Below are 18,191 nucleotides of genomic sequence, written 5' to 3' on the forward strand. Positions count from 1 at the left end.
TTAATTTACCATATTAGGCTTAGTCGTATACTTCTACAGATGAAGATGGTCTATAGGATCTGTAAGATAAGCAGTCAGTAAAGCTTTTTAACAATTACACTGACATGTGGGTTTATTGAACACTTGAAGTGGCAAAACATATGAGTCATAATAGTATATTACTGAATTATTATTAGATATTAGATCTAACTGCCTGTATTGTGTATTATTTTTTAGAGTAGAGAACTGAGAAAATTGTTGTAAGCTATCAGTCTTTGTATCACTCCTAACACAAGCTAAACATTTTTTGAAATGTCCACAAGGCGGCGATGATGAACATTTCCTTGGTTGGTGAAAAAGAAGGCGAAGAACAAAAAGCAACCACCAACGACGCGACTATCACTTCCCCTAGACACTTTTATTTAGGAGTGCGGGAGGGTTTTAAGGGATTAAGGGAACGGAATATAGCCGACTTTGTATCGGATTGGGACAGGACCTGTGTTTGAAACTCTGTGCCGCCCTATCAAATGTCGTCGCGAGGATGCTTTTTTCAGCTTTCTGTGTTTGTTTGCAGTTTGAATCGTGAACTTTCACGTTCATTCTGACTTTATTTAAGTTTTTTATTTCATATAACCTGCAGTGTGTGTTGACGTGGGTTTCTAGATACGACTTTTTAAACATCGGTGTAATAAGTTGTGTTGTTTTTATATCGAGTTATTGAATATTTTGAGTGTTAAAAGTTTCGTTAACGGAAAAAACAAACCCGTTTTGCGGCATAAAGCGCTTTTTGAAACAGAAACAGAAACATGGCGGAAGGAGCAACACTTTCTGGGGGATTAAATATAACGACTTTTTCCTCCCGGATAAAGAAAACAAACAGCAGCAATGTGACAGCGAACGTACGACGGAACAGTCGGCAAAGCCATAAGAGGGACATTTACAGTCGGGTTTGTAAACACGTTTCATATTTGTTCATTAGTAAAAATCACAAAACAAACGGTTTCTTCAAGTTGGCACGTCATTCCACCCGATTACCGTTATTTTCTTCTTTTCACGCCTGTTTTCAGTCCAACTCTGAACCGAGCAGTGATTCATATGTTCAGGAAGTGCCTTCGAAATGAACACAGTACAGTTTCTGATTAGTAAAATCTTCAAAACAGCATTTGACAAACAATTCGTGCTCCTAATGCAGATTGTTTGTCTTTTTGTCGTTTGCGTTGTCGTATAAACCTCTCCGATGGCGTTTGTAAGTAATGAATCGGTTGAGCTGCTTTCGCGAATCGATACATTTACTTGGTTCATGTTTGAAATGAACACAGTACAGTTTTTGATTATTAAAATCTTCAAAACAGCATTTGACCAAAACAATTCGTGCTTCTAATGCAGATTGTGAGTCTTTTTGACGTTTCCGTTGTCGTATAAACCACTCCGATGGTGTTTGTAAGTGATGAATCGGTTGAACTGCTTTCGCGAATCGATACATTTACTCGGTTCATGTTTGAATCACTGTATCTGCGCGTGATTTTTCGTGGTTTGTTGACAAATTTTTAGTTCAGGTTTCTGGATTCTGATAACTTTTTAACGCTTTTTTTTGGATTCGATACAACATTTAAAATGTCAAATCTTTAATCTAAACTGGGGTTAAGGGAAAATAGATGTGAATTTACAGGCGCAACAAGTAATCACTAATCACTCAACATTATTTACATCTGATTAAGATGCTTTTTTTAGTTGAATATTATCTTCATTCAACAAACAAAACAGGCATTTTGTGTGATTAATTATTGGCAGCACATGCCAATTATGAGACCTATAATTATACTGAATCTTTGGGTCTGAATCTGTTGGAGTTTTCTTGCTAGATACATACTGTAAAGTGGCTTTCCTTAAATGTTGCCTTTGCTAAATATTTGTTTACACTTGCAGGTTGTTTTGGAGAAAGTTCTGGGTATCACTGCAACCAGCAACAGTGGTTTGGCCTGTGATCCTAACACAGGCACCGTGGCATATCCTGCAGGGTAATATGAAATATTACAACTGCTTTTGGTCACACCTAATGACTACTTTTAGTGATCTAATGAACTTACACTGTATTATTCTGTTTCAGATGTGTCATTGTTCTCCTGAATCCAAAGACCAACAAACAAAGTCACATATTTAATACATCAAGGTATGTGAGCAAGACATTACACAAATTTGGATTCTATTAAGGTTGGATTATTCAGATTTAATTCTGTATGCTACATTAATCAATGTTGACTCCTATATGAAGAAAAACAGGATTCTTTAAAAAAAATAGTTTTTGACTTAAAATACCACTGATGTGAAAAGTGTAAATTTATAGATTTTTATTGTATTATTTAGCCTTTTTTTGCCATGTATGAACTGTATGTATTGACTTATATATTAACAAATGTAAGTAAAGAGGTTGTGTATGATTGGAAGTATATATAAGGGTCTTATGCAGATAGTCAGTCGGTAGTTTATTTTAAAGAAATTCCTATAGATTTACTTGACTGTTTTACCTTAAAAATCCATTGGCTAGAGATGAGGTTAAGTGTCTTATTTAAGTAGTTTTTACTAAACTGGCAATATTTTATATTTATTTCTTTATTTCACAGAAAAACCTTCAGTGCATTGGCATTCTCACAGAATGGAAAATATTTGGTCACTGGTGAGGTAGGTGTGTGTGTGTGTGTGTGTGTGTGTGTGTGTGTTTGTCTGTGTGTGTGTTTGTTTGTTTGTTTACCATGTTACATATTTTCATCTATTCTCCTAAAATTTATTTGTCTGTGCAGAGTGGACACATGCCCTGTGTAAGAGTGTGGGATGTTACTGAGCGTACTCAAGTGGCAGAGGTCCAGTGCCACAAGTATGGAGTTGCCTGTGTTGCATTTTCTACAAATGGCAGCTACATTGTGTCTGTGGGGTTTCAGCATGACAGGACCGTCAGCGTCTGGGAATGGAAGGTAGGAATAGTATTTTCTTCCTCATAAACTGTAATTTTTTTTTGTGGAATATTTTTTTGTAATTGGATGCAAGAGACGGTTACATTTTTTAAAATAATTTTTTTCAAAATGTATGGGTGGTGTTTAGGAAGAACGTTATTCTTTCCGTTTCTTGTTTTTCTTTCATTATTTCTTTCACTACGTTTTGAGGAATATCTGATTATGGCTGCATTCACTGTAGTTCTGAACCCATAGTAGACTGTTGCTGTTCTTGTTGTCCTTTTCACTTGAAGTGGCAGAACTAGTCACATGCATTGATATTCAAAGAGGCTTTTATTTCTAAACTTTGACTGGATACCTTTTAGGTTTTGAGTAAGTAATTACTGCTTTCCTTTACAGAGGGGGACTGTTATTGCATCCAATAAAGTGTCTAGTCGTGTACTGGCTGTCTCCTTCTCTGAGGACAGTAGCTACTTTGTTACTGCAGGAAACAGACATGTGAAATTCTGGTATTTGGATGCCTCTAAGGAGAGACGTGTAAGAAAAATAATTTCACTCTTAAATGAATGAATTCTTTGGTATGTGGCTGTCATAATTGGAGTAAGAGCCAGTCATTATTACAATATATATTATATTTTAATCACTGCCTGACTTTATATTATTTCTGAATTGAATCTGACTGCACAGAATTTAGTAGAAAGATAAAAGTCCTTTCTTTGTCCTTTGTTTTTAAATTGTGGTAACAGGGTTGTACTCAAAATTACTATAATTTGCATAGATACAATCTATATCAGTGTGGTAAACGTAATGTTCTGCTCATTTCCATTGCACACATTGATTTCTTGGTTTTTGTTTTGATTCTGAACTGATATAAAGTAATGCCTTTTACATTCCTATTTGCAAAAGATATTTATGTAAGAGTTTACAAGCTTCTAACCATAGCATGTTCCATCACTCTGTGTAATATTGTAAGTAATTAAACACAAAGTAGTGAACAAACAAACACAAAGTGGTGAATTTGCTGTTGAAGTTATTCTATGTTGTGCATTGGTTTGCTTGTAGGTGAACAGTACAGTACCCCTGATTGGTCGATCAGGATTGCTAGGAGAGCATCATAATAGTGAATTCTGTGATTTGGCATGTGGTCGTGGCACTATGTCTAGCAGCACATACTGTATCACCCATACAGGACTGTTGTGCCAGTTCAACAGCAACCGACAGCTGGATTTATGGGTTGACCTCAAAGTAAGACACATCATACAGAAAACACTCAACATTTTCACCAAAACACAGCTCAGATATATCTGACATTAGTCATTGTGATAATAACTGTTGATGATGCCTCAAAGATAAACACAAAGTTGTTTATTATTTCTTTCTTTATGGTTTCTCTTTCAGACATCTTCAGCACGTTGTCTATCTGTGAGCGAAGCTTTCATTTTTTGTGGTGGTGCAGATGGCACAGTACGGGTATTTAGCCCCCAAAACCTACAGTACATCACCACACTGCATCGGCCCCACTGTCTAGGAGTTGATGTGTCTCAGGGCATGCAGCCTAAGTAAGTACTGAAGAGTGTATAGATTAACACATATAGGTTAAAGTTGAACTATAGCAGGTTAATTGTATTTCTTCGAGGTTGGTTAATATTCTGCATTCAGCTTACTTCAGAAGTTGGAAGTAGTAGCTCAAATGGTGTCATTTTCTGTCTCTGAACATTCAAGCTGCAAAGTGGTGGAAAACATGGTGGATGCCTCATTTTTTATCTTTTGTTAGCAACAAACTAGCTATCTAATCATGATCAGTGATTTATATTTACTTCCCAAGTAGGAATTCTGTGTTGGGATGTGCATTTTTTTTTTCTTTTCTTTTTTTTCTTTCTTCCTGTTTGTAGTTTGGGAATGATAAGGTATGAACTGTCAGTTGTAGCATTTTAGTTGTAGTCTAATTTAAACAACCACTAGGAATCTTGCTAGCTTTAAGCAGTTTTGTGTTTGACAGCAAACATTTTAATGTTTCCCTTAACTATTAAAACTTTGTTTTATATTCATAACTGCCATATAATGGGAGTCTAAAGGTTTAATAAGATCCATGTTGGTGATGGCTGTGAATGGACAATTATAATTTTGTGCTGTTCCTTTTCTGTTCCTCTATATAGGCCAGAGGCAGAGTATCCAGATACCTTGGCCCTGACACATGACCCTGTGACCAGCCATCTGATGTGTGTATATAATGACCACAGTGTGTATGTTTGGGATGTGCATGATGTCCACAATGTAGAGAAGGTCTACTCTTCTCTGTACCACAGTGCTTGTGTCTGGAGTGTTGAGGTACTTTTTATTTTTAATGTGGTTCAACACGCAATTCCATTTTTATGCCATTATTATATTTATGCAATTTTCATATACTCAGGATATGTTTCTTTTGTGTTTAAGATTTGTTACATCTATTTTAAAACTCTCATTGACTGTTCATTAAAACTATATGATGTTGCAAAGATCTTTTAGGAAGTGTACAACTAAAGCATTGTTTCTATACATACAAACTTGCCTTTCCTTTTTAGACCTACCCAGAGTTGGACGATTCAGCTGCTGCTTTAATGCCAGGATCTTTCCTTACCTGTTCATCTGACAACACCATTCGTCTTTGGAACAGTGACATTCAGCAAAACCACTCTAACCTCTACAGTCAGGCAAGTACATTGTGGTCCTATGTGGAGTTCCCTAAGATTGTGTACAATTACCAGGTAATATATGCAATATGTACTCATTGCGCATATGGACATTCTTTAAAGGACTTGGTGAAGATTGTGTACGTAGATAATGACACTGGGCACCTTAAGGCCCCACCAGACAAAGCAGAGGGTAACCAAGATGGCAAATTGGGAATCAGAGTCCTAGGAATCAGCCCTGATGGCCAGCACCTGGCAGCTGGAGATCGTAGTGGAAACCTACGGTGAGACATGTACAGTATTTAGAAATAGTACATGCCTTTGTGAATATTTGCACTTATCTTTAGGCCATCCTTAAAAATATTCTTGTAACCCGACCCACCCTGAATTTAGGACCGACTCAAATTATTAGGGCCCGAGCACCGAATGGTGCGAAGCCCTATTGTTTTTCCTCGGGAGTATGTTTTTTTATTTTTTTTTATTTTATTTATTTATTTATTTTTTTCCCCCACACATTGGCCAATTGGGGTCCCTTAACATGCTCGAAAACTCTTGAAATTTGGCACACACGTCAGAGTCGCGCGACGCCAGGCTCGGGCAAAGGCTGGAATACGGGCGTGGCAGGGGGGCTCTGTAGCGCCCCCTGTAATGCAAAAACAAACATTGGTGCACAGATCGGGCAATTATGTACGCAAATGTACGAGAGTTGGTACGCATATAGATCTCATCGACCCGAACAACTTTCGCGCTCTAAACTATGAGCTCCGCCCAACAGGAAGTCGGCCATTTTGGATTGTTTTATAAGTGCATGCGGTGAACTTTTAAATACTCCTCCTAGGGAATTCATGCGATTGACATCAAACGTTGTGAACATGATGCCGAGACATTGCACTTGCTAAATTGCGAAGGGATTTTTGATATCTCGAACGGTGCTGCCATGGTGAGGCGACAAAGTTATGGTGAATTCAGAGAAACAGAAAGTGTCTAATATCTAATGCAAAAAATGTCTTATTGGGAAGACACGCGGTGTGTATGTTCGGCCAAGGATTCCGATCGCATCTATGTTCCTATTGTGAATCTTGGATATAGCGCCACCAACAGGCACCAGGAAGTGTGTCAGTCACAACAGTTGCATGTGGTGAACTTTTATATACTCCTCCTAGGGAATTCATGCGATTGACACCAAAAGTGGTCAACATGATGCCGAGACATTGCACTTGCTAAATTGCGAAGGGATTTTTGATATCTCGAACGGTGTTGCCATGGCGAGGCGACTAAGTTATGGCGAATTCAGAGAAACAGGAAATGTCTAATATCTAAAGCAAAAAATGTCTTATTGTGATGACACGCGGTGTGTATGTTCGGCCAAGGATTCCGATCGCATCTATGTGCTTATTGTGAGTCCCGGGTATAGCGCCACCAACAGGCCCCAGGAAGTGTGTCAGTCACAAAGGTGGATTTTTTGTCAGCTTCATGCGGTAAACTTTTAAATACTCCTCCTAGGGGATTCATGCAATTGAGACCAGACTTGGCCACCATGATTCAGAGATTTTGGAGATGCGAAATTGCGAACGGATTTTTGATATCTCAAACACTGTTGCCATGGCATCGTGTCAAAATTTACTTTTATTTCAGGCATATTTAAGGCTTTTGGCGTGCTTAGATTAACTTGAAATTTGACACATACATCACATTTGTCGGCTGTTAAGTGTGGACAAAAAGGTCAGACAAAGGTGTGTCTCTTAAGTGGCTCACTAGCGCCCCCATTTGTCTAAAATGTGGGGTTTCATTTACCTACAGTCCCCAAATGGGTCAGTAACAACATAAAATAGTCGACTGATATTTACCCACTTGACATTGCACTTGCTAAATTGCGAAGGGATTTTTGATATCTCGAACGGTGCTGCCATGGCGAGGCGACAAAGTTGCACTTGCCCACCGTGCATTGTTTTCTGGGAGGCACCGTATAGCGATTAAAAAAACGTGCGAGGGCCCGTCATCGCTGCTTGCAGCTATATTTATTTATTTTGTTTTTGCTTTAAGTCCGACTGACTTGCCGGTTATAAATTTGCATTAAGACCGACCAATTTTTTTTTACTCTTCAAAAAACTAATACAAATTCTATTGTTCGAAAATCTATTGCATGGATTGATTGGACAAACCAACACGAGTTTCGAAAACGAAAATAGGAAATTGATTTTAACGGCCTTCTCTTGGAGCGGGTCCAGGTTTTTTTTTTTTTTGGAATGCGTCACACAGCAACTGCAGCTTCGGACACAGGCATAACAGCAAATAATACTTCTGCACAATGTTTCTCTTTTTACAACAGAAATGTGAATGGTGTGTTCGACCGAAGGCACGGGTTGAAGACCCAGTCAGTGACGTCACGATATGCTAATTTGTTTAAATTCATACCTACGTAATCACCATCACCAAAATTGTACTTTTTTTTTTTACATTGAAACTTAAAAAAAAAAAAGACCTACCCATCGACCCTTTTTTTAAATTTTTTATTACTGTTGCTGCAAACCAAAATATTTTTAAGGATGGCCTTATGATCTGTTCTGTATGTTTGACACATGGAGGCATAGTTTGTAACAGTTTAATAAGGACATTGAACTAGGAAACTATTAAAAAATTTCAACTATGGTTTTCTTACTTTGTCTCTTTGCCTTGATTTGTCTCTCTCAGGATTTACGGACTTCAGTTCATGGATGAATTTCTACGGATTGAGGCTCATGATTCTGAGATTTTATGTCTGGCCTTCTCTCCCACAGAGACTGGTAAGCTTAAAACAACATTTCGTAGAGGTTAATTATGCCGTATGCCAAGCATGTTTTCTGGAAATAAGGTAAATCTAATTTAAATGAACGACGGTGGTGTGAATGCCAGAATCTGCTCACGTTTAACATTATGGCCAAATCCATTTCTTTTAAAGAATCCATTAATCCATATAATAATTGATGATTCTCAACAAAGCCAACACTATCCTTTGTCTGTTGACCAAAAAACCAAGTCAGTGTCATATATGAAACTAATACTTTAACTATTAAATTGGTTACTGAACCATTTAATCAGTTTTTCTGTCTGCTAAAACACTGGGATAGTGGGTTTGTTGGTGAGTCAGTTAATGCTACTTGTCTGTTTTCTGTTTGGTGCTTTTGGAAAATGCCCTTTGTTTTGACTTCCCTCCGACTGTTTTGACCAGTGATTTTGTCTTTTAAGGAAGTGGTTGGTGCAATATGCTGTCTCTGTTTTAAATGTTATCTCAGATTTGGCATGTTCTCACATTTTAACTAGTGCAACAAACCACAACCACGTGAGTATGATGCAAGACAAATATTGTAATAATATTTAAGCTAACGCATTCCTTTCATGACACTAGCTCCCCCTGGAGATGGGGAATAGATATACAATTTAAAAAGAAATGTGTTTGAAATGATCATAGAGGAGCAGTGTCATGGTATACAATTAAGATAGGACTGAAAGTCCCAAGAATGGACAGATAAGAAGCTTGCTGGATAAAAAAAGATGGCAGTAACATTAACTGCAATGACAGTAAGTACTGAACAATAATGGGCATGTAACTTGGGTACGTCAAGTTTGAAAATTAAGCCCTTTTTACATCCGAAACCGCTAACTTCCATCCAATAATTAGGCGAAGTAGTGCGGTTTTGGACGCAGCGTAGTAAACCATCTATCAAGCTGATGCCTCGCGTCTCTACTTCTAATGACTTTTTATGGCGGATGGCAAACCAACTTTTGGTGCATTCACCGCCACCAACTGGACTGGAGTGTGAAGCACTAGTAAGCAGATGACGCCTCACGTCTCAATCATCCTCGCGTCTTATATATTTGTGTTCATCAATTTATTAAGGTTCCAAGCAGGGGCGGTTTTAGGATTTCATCTTTAGGGGTTTTAGCCCTCAGTGAGAATTTAAAACAAGAAGTTTTATATTGTATATTATATGACAACTCTGGTAATAAGAATAGTGAAATTTCACTGCTTTTGGTTGCCGTCTTTGCGGCGATTAACATTATAGATAAACGCATCCAGCTCTGACTGCGCGTGCACGCTGCGCGTACCTGTGCTTCGCGGTTCAAATAACACACTTTTGAAAGACTACAACGCACGCGCGTGAAAGCAAATAAAAAAATCGCTCTTGGATCAAACTGATAAATAATTTTCTTTCCCATCCACGACATGTCCTGCATTTTAACGTAATTTTTATTGTTTATTTATGAAAGTAAAAATTATACTTACAGTTTTAGGGTGGCTGAGATGACAGACAGGGGGCTGGAGCCACCCTAAAAAAGGTCTAGAACCGCCCCTGGTTCCAAGGCACTCAAATTGTACAGAGAAAAATTATTTCCAAGAAATTTTGGTAAAAGTGCTTTTTTCACTTGAAGCAAATGTTGTCTTTTCCCTTTATGTTATTGTCAGAGTGCTTCATTTTAAGTTCTCAATTCTCAATTGGGGGGGGGGGGGTGTATATTTCGAACCTTGTAACCTTTTTCACCTCTTGTGAGTTTGCAGGTATGAGTTAAAGGAAATGATGGGTGTATAGATTTATGTTGATGAAGCTTATGATATTGTAGGAAAATTTCATGTTAAATATTTCAATAATATGAACCTCTTTTTTTTTTTTTTTTTTTATTATTAACCAGGTGTGCATCTGTTGGCCTCAGCCGGTCGTGATCGACTCATACATCTATTCAATATGGACAAAAGCTACAGTCTTGTACAGACTGTTTACGACCATTCAGCATCGGTGACTGCCATGAAATTTACATGTCAGTTTGAGAACTGTCTTAAATAATTTTTTGATTTTGTAAGTAGTGTGAACAGAGATTTAAAGATTAACTGCTCATACTAGTTACTCTGCTTTTTTTTTATATCTAGGTGTAGGTCCAAAGGTGTCCATGGTAAGCTGTGGTGCTGACAAAAGCATTTACTTCCGCTCTGCTGAAAAGGTATATAGGCCGATTTTATTGGACTGGTTTTATATTGCTTCTTACATGAGGAGATATTATCTTTATTCATGTGCTCTAACTGTGTACCATGGCATGTTATTGCAGACATCTCAGGACCTGGCTTTCTCACGGTCACATCATGTGGTGGAGAAAAGTACATTATATGACATGGACCTGGATGCCACACTCACTCACACTGCCATTGCATGTCAAGACCGCAACATTAGGTTCTGTCTGTCTGTCAGTCTGTCTGTGTTACATAACTAACTGGGGGAAATGCAATAATTTTCTCTTTATTTTTCAGAGTGTACAATGTGAAGAGTGGCAAGATGAAAAGGTGCTTTAAGGGCTCCTTGACTGATGATGGCCCAGTGCTTAAGGTATGTAGCAGGATATAAGGTTTTAGAGTAAATAAGTTAATGGGTTAATTTCCACACAGCTTTAAGTGATGCTATATATTTGTAAGAGACTTCATTATTTGCAATCATTTATGTGCTCCAATCATTATCTGATTATTGTGCATCTGTAACCAGCATCCTAAAGTATTTTTTATTTGTTAAAGTGAATATTGATTTATGCTTTGAAGTGTTATAAATACAAAGACTCCTTTGAAGCAGTATTCTAGATCATTTATTACTGTGTTCATTTAGTAAATCTTTTAACTTTCACCCCTTCTTTCAGGTCCAACTGGATCCTTCTGGGATGTTTCTGGCCACCAGTTGCTCAGACAAGAGCATCTGTGTGTTTGATTATGAGACTGGGGAGTGTGTGGCAACATTATTTGGGCATTCTGGTAATTATTTATTTTTGGACAGACAAACTCCATTTGTTGTATCCTGAATACTTTTGTTTCATATTCTGATACAAGTATTGGTTGGAAATTTCCCATCTCTTTCTTCACAGAAATTGTTACTGGTATAAAATTCAGTTCAGACTGCAAGCATCTAATCACCGTCTGTGGTGATAGGTATGCGCCCCACAGCTATTGTTTATCTGTTTTTCTCTATAAAACATTAAGTTGTTTTGGTAACGTGATATTACTTGGAGTGAATAAGTGTGCTGCAGAATGCAAATGAATGTTAAATTTTCTTTTCTTCAATATACATACAGTATATTTCAGTATTTGTAATGCATTAAGAAATAAATACAAAGAAAATAGTAGTAATACAATATATAGGACACATTGAATGCAAAGAGTCAATATAGAAGTTCCTTTTCTATAGGGTAATTGGTGTATTTTATGTGTGCATTTGTTAGTTGTGTGTTTGTGTGGCGACTGTGCTCTCAAATGACTAACTCGATGAGGAAGAGACTGGCAGAGAGGAAACGGAGAGCAGGACTGAGGAACTTGAACAGAGTTACCTGCAACCAACAAGCCATTAGGTACATCTAAGTACAAGTTATGAAGTTGGTACATTCCTGTTTAAATACTTCCAGTCAGATTATTCTCACATGTGGGTTTTTATTCTTTTTGATGTTTTGATCTGATATTTCTTACCTTGTTATTTATTTAAATATTTATTTTTTCTTATATATGTATGTAATTACAAGTAAATAATTCCAGACCGATTATGTTTTTGCAATTTTCCCATAAAGGAGAGAAACCTACATCACAGTACCATGCAGTGGGGTGGCTAAACAAAAATATGAAGAAACAAACACCTGCTTGGAGGAAAATGAGGACATTGGGGACCATCCCAAGACTCCAGCCAGGCTAGACACTGCTTTGGGTTAGTGGATCGAACTTTTATCCTAAAGACACTGATTTAAGGTGGTCTGGAATTCTGTTATTTCAATCATCACTTTCTTTTAATCATCAACTTACAAAAGGTATTTCAATAGTTCCACTCACGATAAGGCTTGGCTGGATATTCATTTAGAATTTTTCTTTTATCATTTCTTTAGATAGCAATCCCTCATATGATAATAATGACTGAGAAAAGAGTTGATTGTTGATATGTGTATTTATTTACTTTAGGAAGTCCTGACATTATGATGCCACAGACCAATGGCCGACTCCCTATGTGGGCCCGCAGATTGGTTGGTTATTTATTCATTAAATAATTTGATTTGTAGGGGAAAATTGTGCAATACCCATGGTTATTGTTGGTGTGAACAACATCCTACCAATACTGAGAAAGGAAGAGATAAAATGAACTGCTTTTTAATCTCCCATTTGTCATAATGTGTGTACAGGGTGCTGGAGTTGGCAGCAACAGCAGTGTGGATCCACAAAAAGTCCCTCAGTACCAACCACAGGGGCGTTGGGCTGCACATTCTGATCCATTTGCTATTTGTTCTGTATTGGAGACAAGGAGCCTACAGCTTCCTCTCTCTGACACTCCCAGCCGAGCAGAGGAGGACGATGACGAATGTGTAACAGAGAAAGAGGGGCGTGAAGTAGATTTTCATCTTCAGAGTCTAAATAGCCTTTTAGATGAAGAAGAGGGTGGTGATGTAGATGAAGAGGAGGACATGGAGAGGGTTTGTAGACTAGATGTTATAGTTCATTTGGTCATTTAGAACTTTATAACTTTTTATACAGACCATACCCTGTCTGCAGTGGATGAATCCATATTTATTCACATACAGAGAATCATGGTGTGTGTGTGTGTGTGTGTGTGCCATCCTAGGTGTCTGAACAGTGTAGTTCTTTGCTTCAAGACACAGATTTGCAGTATTTTAGCCCAAGGCTGAGCTCTTCAGAGTGCAATGACTATGCTCTGTACCCAGCTAACAGCACTGCTTTATCCACCATAGGAGAGGGGTAAGAGCCTTAAAACACAAAACAACAGAGTATGCAACAGATGCGCTTTGAAAATAAGATGTATTTTGGCTACTTTTGATTAAAGTAATCTGCTGTAATCCCCTAGTAATCCCCCCCGCGCGCTTACATAAGTGACATGTGAACTCCATAGAGATGCTTACAAATCCCATGCTAACTTTATTTCACATTTGTGTAACTGCTTCTGATGAGCACTCCTGTGGTTTAATTGTAGAGTATTTGATGTGAAGGCACTTGAAATTGACCCAGAAGAACAGGAGCTAAGTCCTGACAGTGCCTGCTCAGCTGAGAGTGACCAGGTGCACAGTGACCAGGCCCACGACCGTGAGTTACTAAAGTACTATATACTTGTCGTATAGTGTTGACACTGCAGCTAGAGCAAAACTCATTCATACATCTGTCTTCTAAGGAAATGTTTAATCTTTATTATTCTTCATTCTTCAATAATCATTTTAAAGTGACATTTCTAATGAAGTAGACCCGTAAAAATTAAAAAGAAAATCTGTTTTGTAGTTTGTATATTGTTTGTGCATTTTAGACGACACCGACTCGCTCAGTCAGGCGAGCTCCATAGGTAGTTCTGGAGTGGAGGAAGAGGAGGATGAAGAGCCTGCAACTCTATTACACCAACACTATGACTCTTTAGCAGTGGTAACTAATGGTGCGTCTGCCTTCTCACTACTGTTTTAATGGTTAAGGGTATCTATTTTTTTAAATCACCTTTGATCATTAATACTCAACATTTTCATTAAACCAAAGTTAGCAATGGGAATAGCATTTTGTTACTTTCCTATGAAAGTCACAGGAAATGTTTGTCTGAACTATGTATGATCTGTATAATTTGTTAATATGGTATAATCCTGAAAGCGGGGCAATTATTTTTGTAACTCCTTATTCTACTATATTCTAAACTATTTTATAGAAAAATTTAATACAGACCTGCGCAATCTGCAGCCTTCTAATGAGAACTTCCTCAATCCCCGTCTAAGCATTTCTACCCGTTTCCTCTCACGCTTCCAGAGCCGCCTACGGTGAGTAACTGGTATGTGAAATCAGAACCTGAGGAGTTTCTAGTATTAATTTTATTATTATAATAATAATTTCTATTTTGTACTTTTTGAAGGTTTAGGGTGAAAGACTGCAGATTCTTTATATTTTTAATGTAGATTGTAGAAGGTTTTGTAATGTAAAATTTCTCTTTCTAATCCTGTAGTGGTACAGTGTCAGGAAGTCGTGTGTGCAGACCTGGAGTTTGCCTGCCTAGTATTCCAGATGATTCCAGAAGCAGCATGGAAAAGACTGAGGTATTATAACACAGTTCATTTGAAACCATATAAGATTTTCAGACATCAAATGTCTCTTGTTTCTCCTTTATTTGTTTCTAATCAATAATGTAACATTTAATGGTGCACTCACTACTAAGCTTTGAAATGGAAAAATTATGATTTTACCTGTTGAGGTCTGTCTCTGCTTTATTTGTTCCAAGGACAATTCACACCTAATTTCTAAGACCTGTAATTCAAATGCCATAAGAAGTGATCAGAGGAAAAATGGTAAGGTCCAATTCAGTTCATTTAAATTCCAGTGTATTTACCTGCAGTAAAAATTTACATTTGCAGAATGTCTCGTATCAGTAAACTTCAAATCTGAATGAACTTTTATTAAGCCCTGCTAAAGCTTTGTCCAGCCAATTCTCTGCTTTTTATCTAAAGACCTGAAGTGATTTCTAGGAACACAGAGGCATGTATAGAGAGAAGCTGGTTTCAGTATTTTATATAATTCCTTGCGTGGAAGTGACTTAAAATGCATGTTAAAATGCGAATTTAAGTTGTTTTATTCAATATCTAATTTTTTTTTTGTGCTTTTACATAAATTACAGAGACAGCATTAATATCTAAAGAGAATAAAAGGGATCCAAACTTAATTGTCCCCAAACCTGACAACACAACCTTTGATGCCTCAAAATCTTCCTGTCAGAGTGACATGGATATTACCAATGCCAACGCTAAATCTACAGGTGAGAAAGGTGTGAGCTTGGAGCAGGGAAATAATCATGGAGGTGAGATGCTCTGGAAAGCCTCGTTGCCCTCTCAAGACCATAGTGTGACTCAAGACAGTAAAGAAATCCTCTCTCCTCGACCGTGTTTTACCTCAAAGACACATCCAATCCCATCACTACTTCTCGAAACTCCTGCTCGGGGTAATCTCAGCCCCCGTACCACTTTCCAATTGGACCTGTCTTCCACTTTACCACCTGCTGCCTTGAATGCTCTGAAAAACCAGGCAACGCCTATGAATCTTGTGTGTGGACAGTCTATGGTGAGTCCAACAGAGATGAAGTCGCTAGGAAAAGAGAGCCGGAAGCAGATCAGTTGCGTTGAGGAGAAACTGACACCCAAGAAGCCGTACAGTCTCTCATCTGGCCCTCTGAAAGCACCAGTTAAAGACTGCTGTCTTGCAGCCCCAGGAACTCCTATGGAAAATACACAATCAGTGGCTCAGTCGGACACAGTAAAATCAGTAGTACCGGTGCCTACAGTAGATGGACCGAACCCTGTAGACCCAGGTACTTCAGTTGACATGACATTGATGACATTTTTCTGTCTGTCAACTTTCTATGCAGTTCAGTTCATTTGCTATCACTAGACTTTCTGTAATGTCAGAAATTAAGAAAGCAGTCATGCATTTGCCTGTCTTTGTCTTTTAGATGATACTGTAAATCTGCAGGCATGTAAGGAGATTGTGAATGTGCTTCAGCACACCATGCAGAAAGCAGCCACCTTTTACAGCAAAGTGAGTATAACGTCTTTGATGTGCTACATTTGCTGAGTGTTTTCCTTTTCTGTGTTCTTTCTCATTTCATCACACTATTTAAACAATTCTATTTGAACTTTTGTCGGTCAACACTTCATCTGACACAGCATCACAACTGTCATGAATTAACAACTTGTATAGTAATAGCAGTTATTTAAAGTTTTTTACAATGACATAAGAATGAAAAAGGCAGTTCACAAGGCAGTTAATCTTTGTCCCATACACACACCTGTAATTTACACAGTTAAAACAAACCCCAAGGTCTGTTACACATAATTATTCAACTATTTGTGATGACTTGTTGGCTTTATGGTGTTAAACATGTATGATGAGAAGTCACAAGGTTACTTCTCCATCCGCCTACTTCTGGTATGTAATGTGGTCTGTTGATGAGATGATTCATGTGCTTAAGAGGCATCTTTTTATGCCTCCAACACTGAGTGGTTGAGGCATTATGTTGTTTTTGTCAGTGTCCATCTGAGATTCTCATTAGCATGAAATCTCAAAAAAGAGTGGTTGAATGTGTGTAGGATTTATATAGAATTATCATTGTAACCTGCAGATGAACTGATTTTAGATTCAAACAGGGTCAAGGTTAGAGCATGTGTTTTTCTTTTTCTTTTTTTTTTTTTTAATTCCTCAATAGCTTTCTTTGAGTTTCAATTATGTTAAGGGTATTTCTGATATTCAATTTAGTAAGAAGGATGAGACTAGAGACATCTCTGTCAAGTCCTAATTGTTAAGAATTACAATTAATGCTTCCAAACACTCTTCTTTTCTTGCTCTCCACATAGTTACAGGGCATCAGCGAGTTGTCAGAGCAGCAGATGCAGATGAAGAGCATGCTACAGGAGGCATTTGGTGGGATTCTACAGGAGCTTCACTCTCTTTGTCCTCGGGATCTGAACTCTGCTGTCGCTCAACTTCCAGAAGACTCTCCAGGTCGTCAGCTTAGGGATGATCGTGCTATGGCCCTGCTGGAGAGATACTCTGAGATGCTTCTTTCGCGAATGGCTGAAAAGAAATTGGACTAAAATTTGAGTTATCTACATGTCTCAGCACATACAGTAAATGTGCTCCATGTATCATCAGTGCTGGTACTGGAGTGTCTGTTTACACAAATCTACTTACCTTTTTTTGCACAAAATGTAGAATATTTTGGTCCCTTTACTAGTATAACTGCTAATTAATTGCAGTTGCCTTCAGTATTTCATTTCATATTTACAATTTCTGAGTTCATAGCACTAGTTAAATATTGGCAGCATTGGCAATGCGAGAATTAGTTGATCACATTCACTTTCAAAAAGAGAACACACAAATACAATAGTATGCATATTAGGTTTTTATTTGTAGTAACGCTTGCTTTTTCTGAAAGAACATGTTTTGCCAAATTATCTTGCATTTTAAGTTTTCTAAACTTTCTTATGAAATGCTGTTCCGGCCACATAAAGCACGACTGGGCGACAAATTAAAGGGAATACCCAGCATATATCCAGCATAGTCATTATGGTTTTGGGCTATGGCAAGTTGTCATATCATTTTTGATGCAGTGATGATGGTGATGGTCTGTCATTTGATTTAAAGTTGAAACAGTGTTAATTGAGTGAGAGACATACTTATCACTTTTCACAAGCTTGTTGCTGTTATTTTTTTTTTTTTTTATGTTTTATCACACTGGTGATACCACCCCGTCACTATGCGTTCTCCTTTCTGTTGTCCCTGTTTTGAGGACAGTTGCACAAAACCTGTTGAATTGGTCACATTGTGTCCCTCTGTAGACTGCAGTGTAAGTGTTGTAGGTAGATGTGCGTCTATGGAGTATAAAGAGTATATACCCTGTAGATTGCATACATGTTATGTTATTGGCCATTTTGCTAGTACTTGTAAATACATTTTATCTCTTAAACTATCAACGTTTTCCATATTAAAAGAATGTGATTTTAAAGAATTGTGCTTCTCTACTTTGGGCTGTCTGTCTTCTTTTGTTGTAAGATATCATGGTTCAGCTTGGCTTACACATTT

At 37.7% G+C, this 18,191-nt stretch overlaps 1 protein-coding gene across 1 annotated transcript; it reads left to right on the forward strand.

Annotated features, from left to right (window-relative positions):
- Positions 1 to 402: 402 nt before the first annotated feature.
- Positions 403 to 18,130, forward strand: wdr62 (WD repeat domain 62). The gene is made up of 31 exons (XM_060887866.1): positions 403 to 926; positions 1,906 to 1,997; positions 2,087 to 2,149; positions 2,601 to 2,658; positions 2,778 to 2,948; positions 3,327 to 3,464; positions 3,990 to 4,172; positions 4,326 to 4,486; positions 5,084 to 5,255; positions 5,489 to 5,617; positions 5,720 to 5,880; positions 8,288 to 8,379; positions 10,265 to 10,390; positions 10,500 to 10,570; positions 10,676 to 10,797; positions 10,875 to 10,950; positions 11,252 to 11,363; positions 11,474 to 11,537; positions 11,828 to 11,953; positions 12,167 to 12,300; positions 12,549 to 12,610; positions 12,767 to 13,054; positions 13,204 to 13,337; positions 13,570 to 13,679; positions 13,894 to 14,016; positions 14,278 to 14,386; positions 14,569 to 14,659; positions 14,842 to 14,908; positions 15,235 to 15,921; positions 16,063 to 16,148; positions 16,964 to 18,130. The coding sequence occupies exons 1-31, from the start codon at positions 786 to 788 to the stop codon at positions 17,201 to 17,203; spliced, it is 4,389 nt and encodes a 1,462-aa protein (XP_060743849.1). The 5' UTR covers positions 403 to 785; the 3' UTR covers positions 17,204 to 18,130.
- The last annotated feature ends 61 nt before the right edge of the window (positions 18,131 to 18,191 follow it).

The sequence above is a fragment of the Tachysurus vachellii genome, chromosome 15 (assembly GCF_030014155.1).
Source record: "Tachysurus vachellii isolate PV-2020 chromosome 15, HZAU_Pvac_v1, whole genome shotgun sequence".
NCBI lineage: Eukaryota > Metazoa > Chordata > Actinopteri > Siluriformes > Bagridae > Tachysurus > Tachysurus vachellii.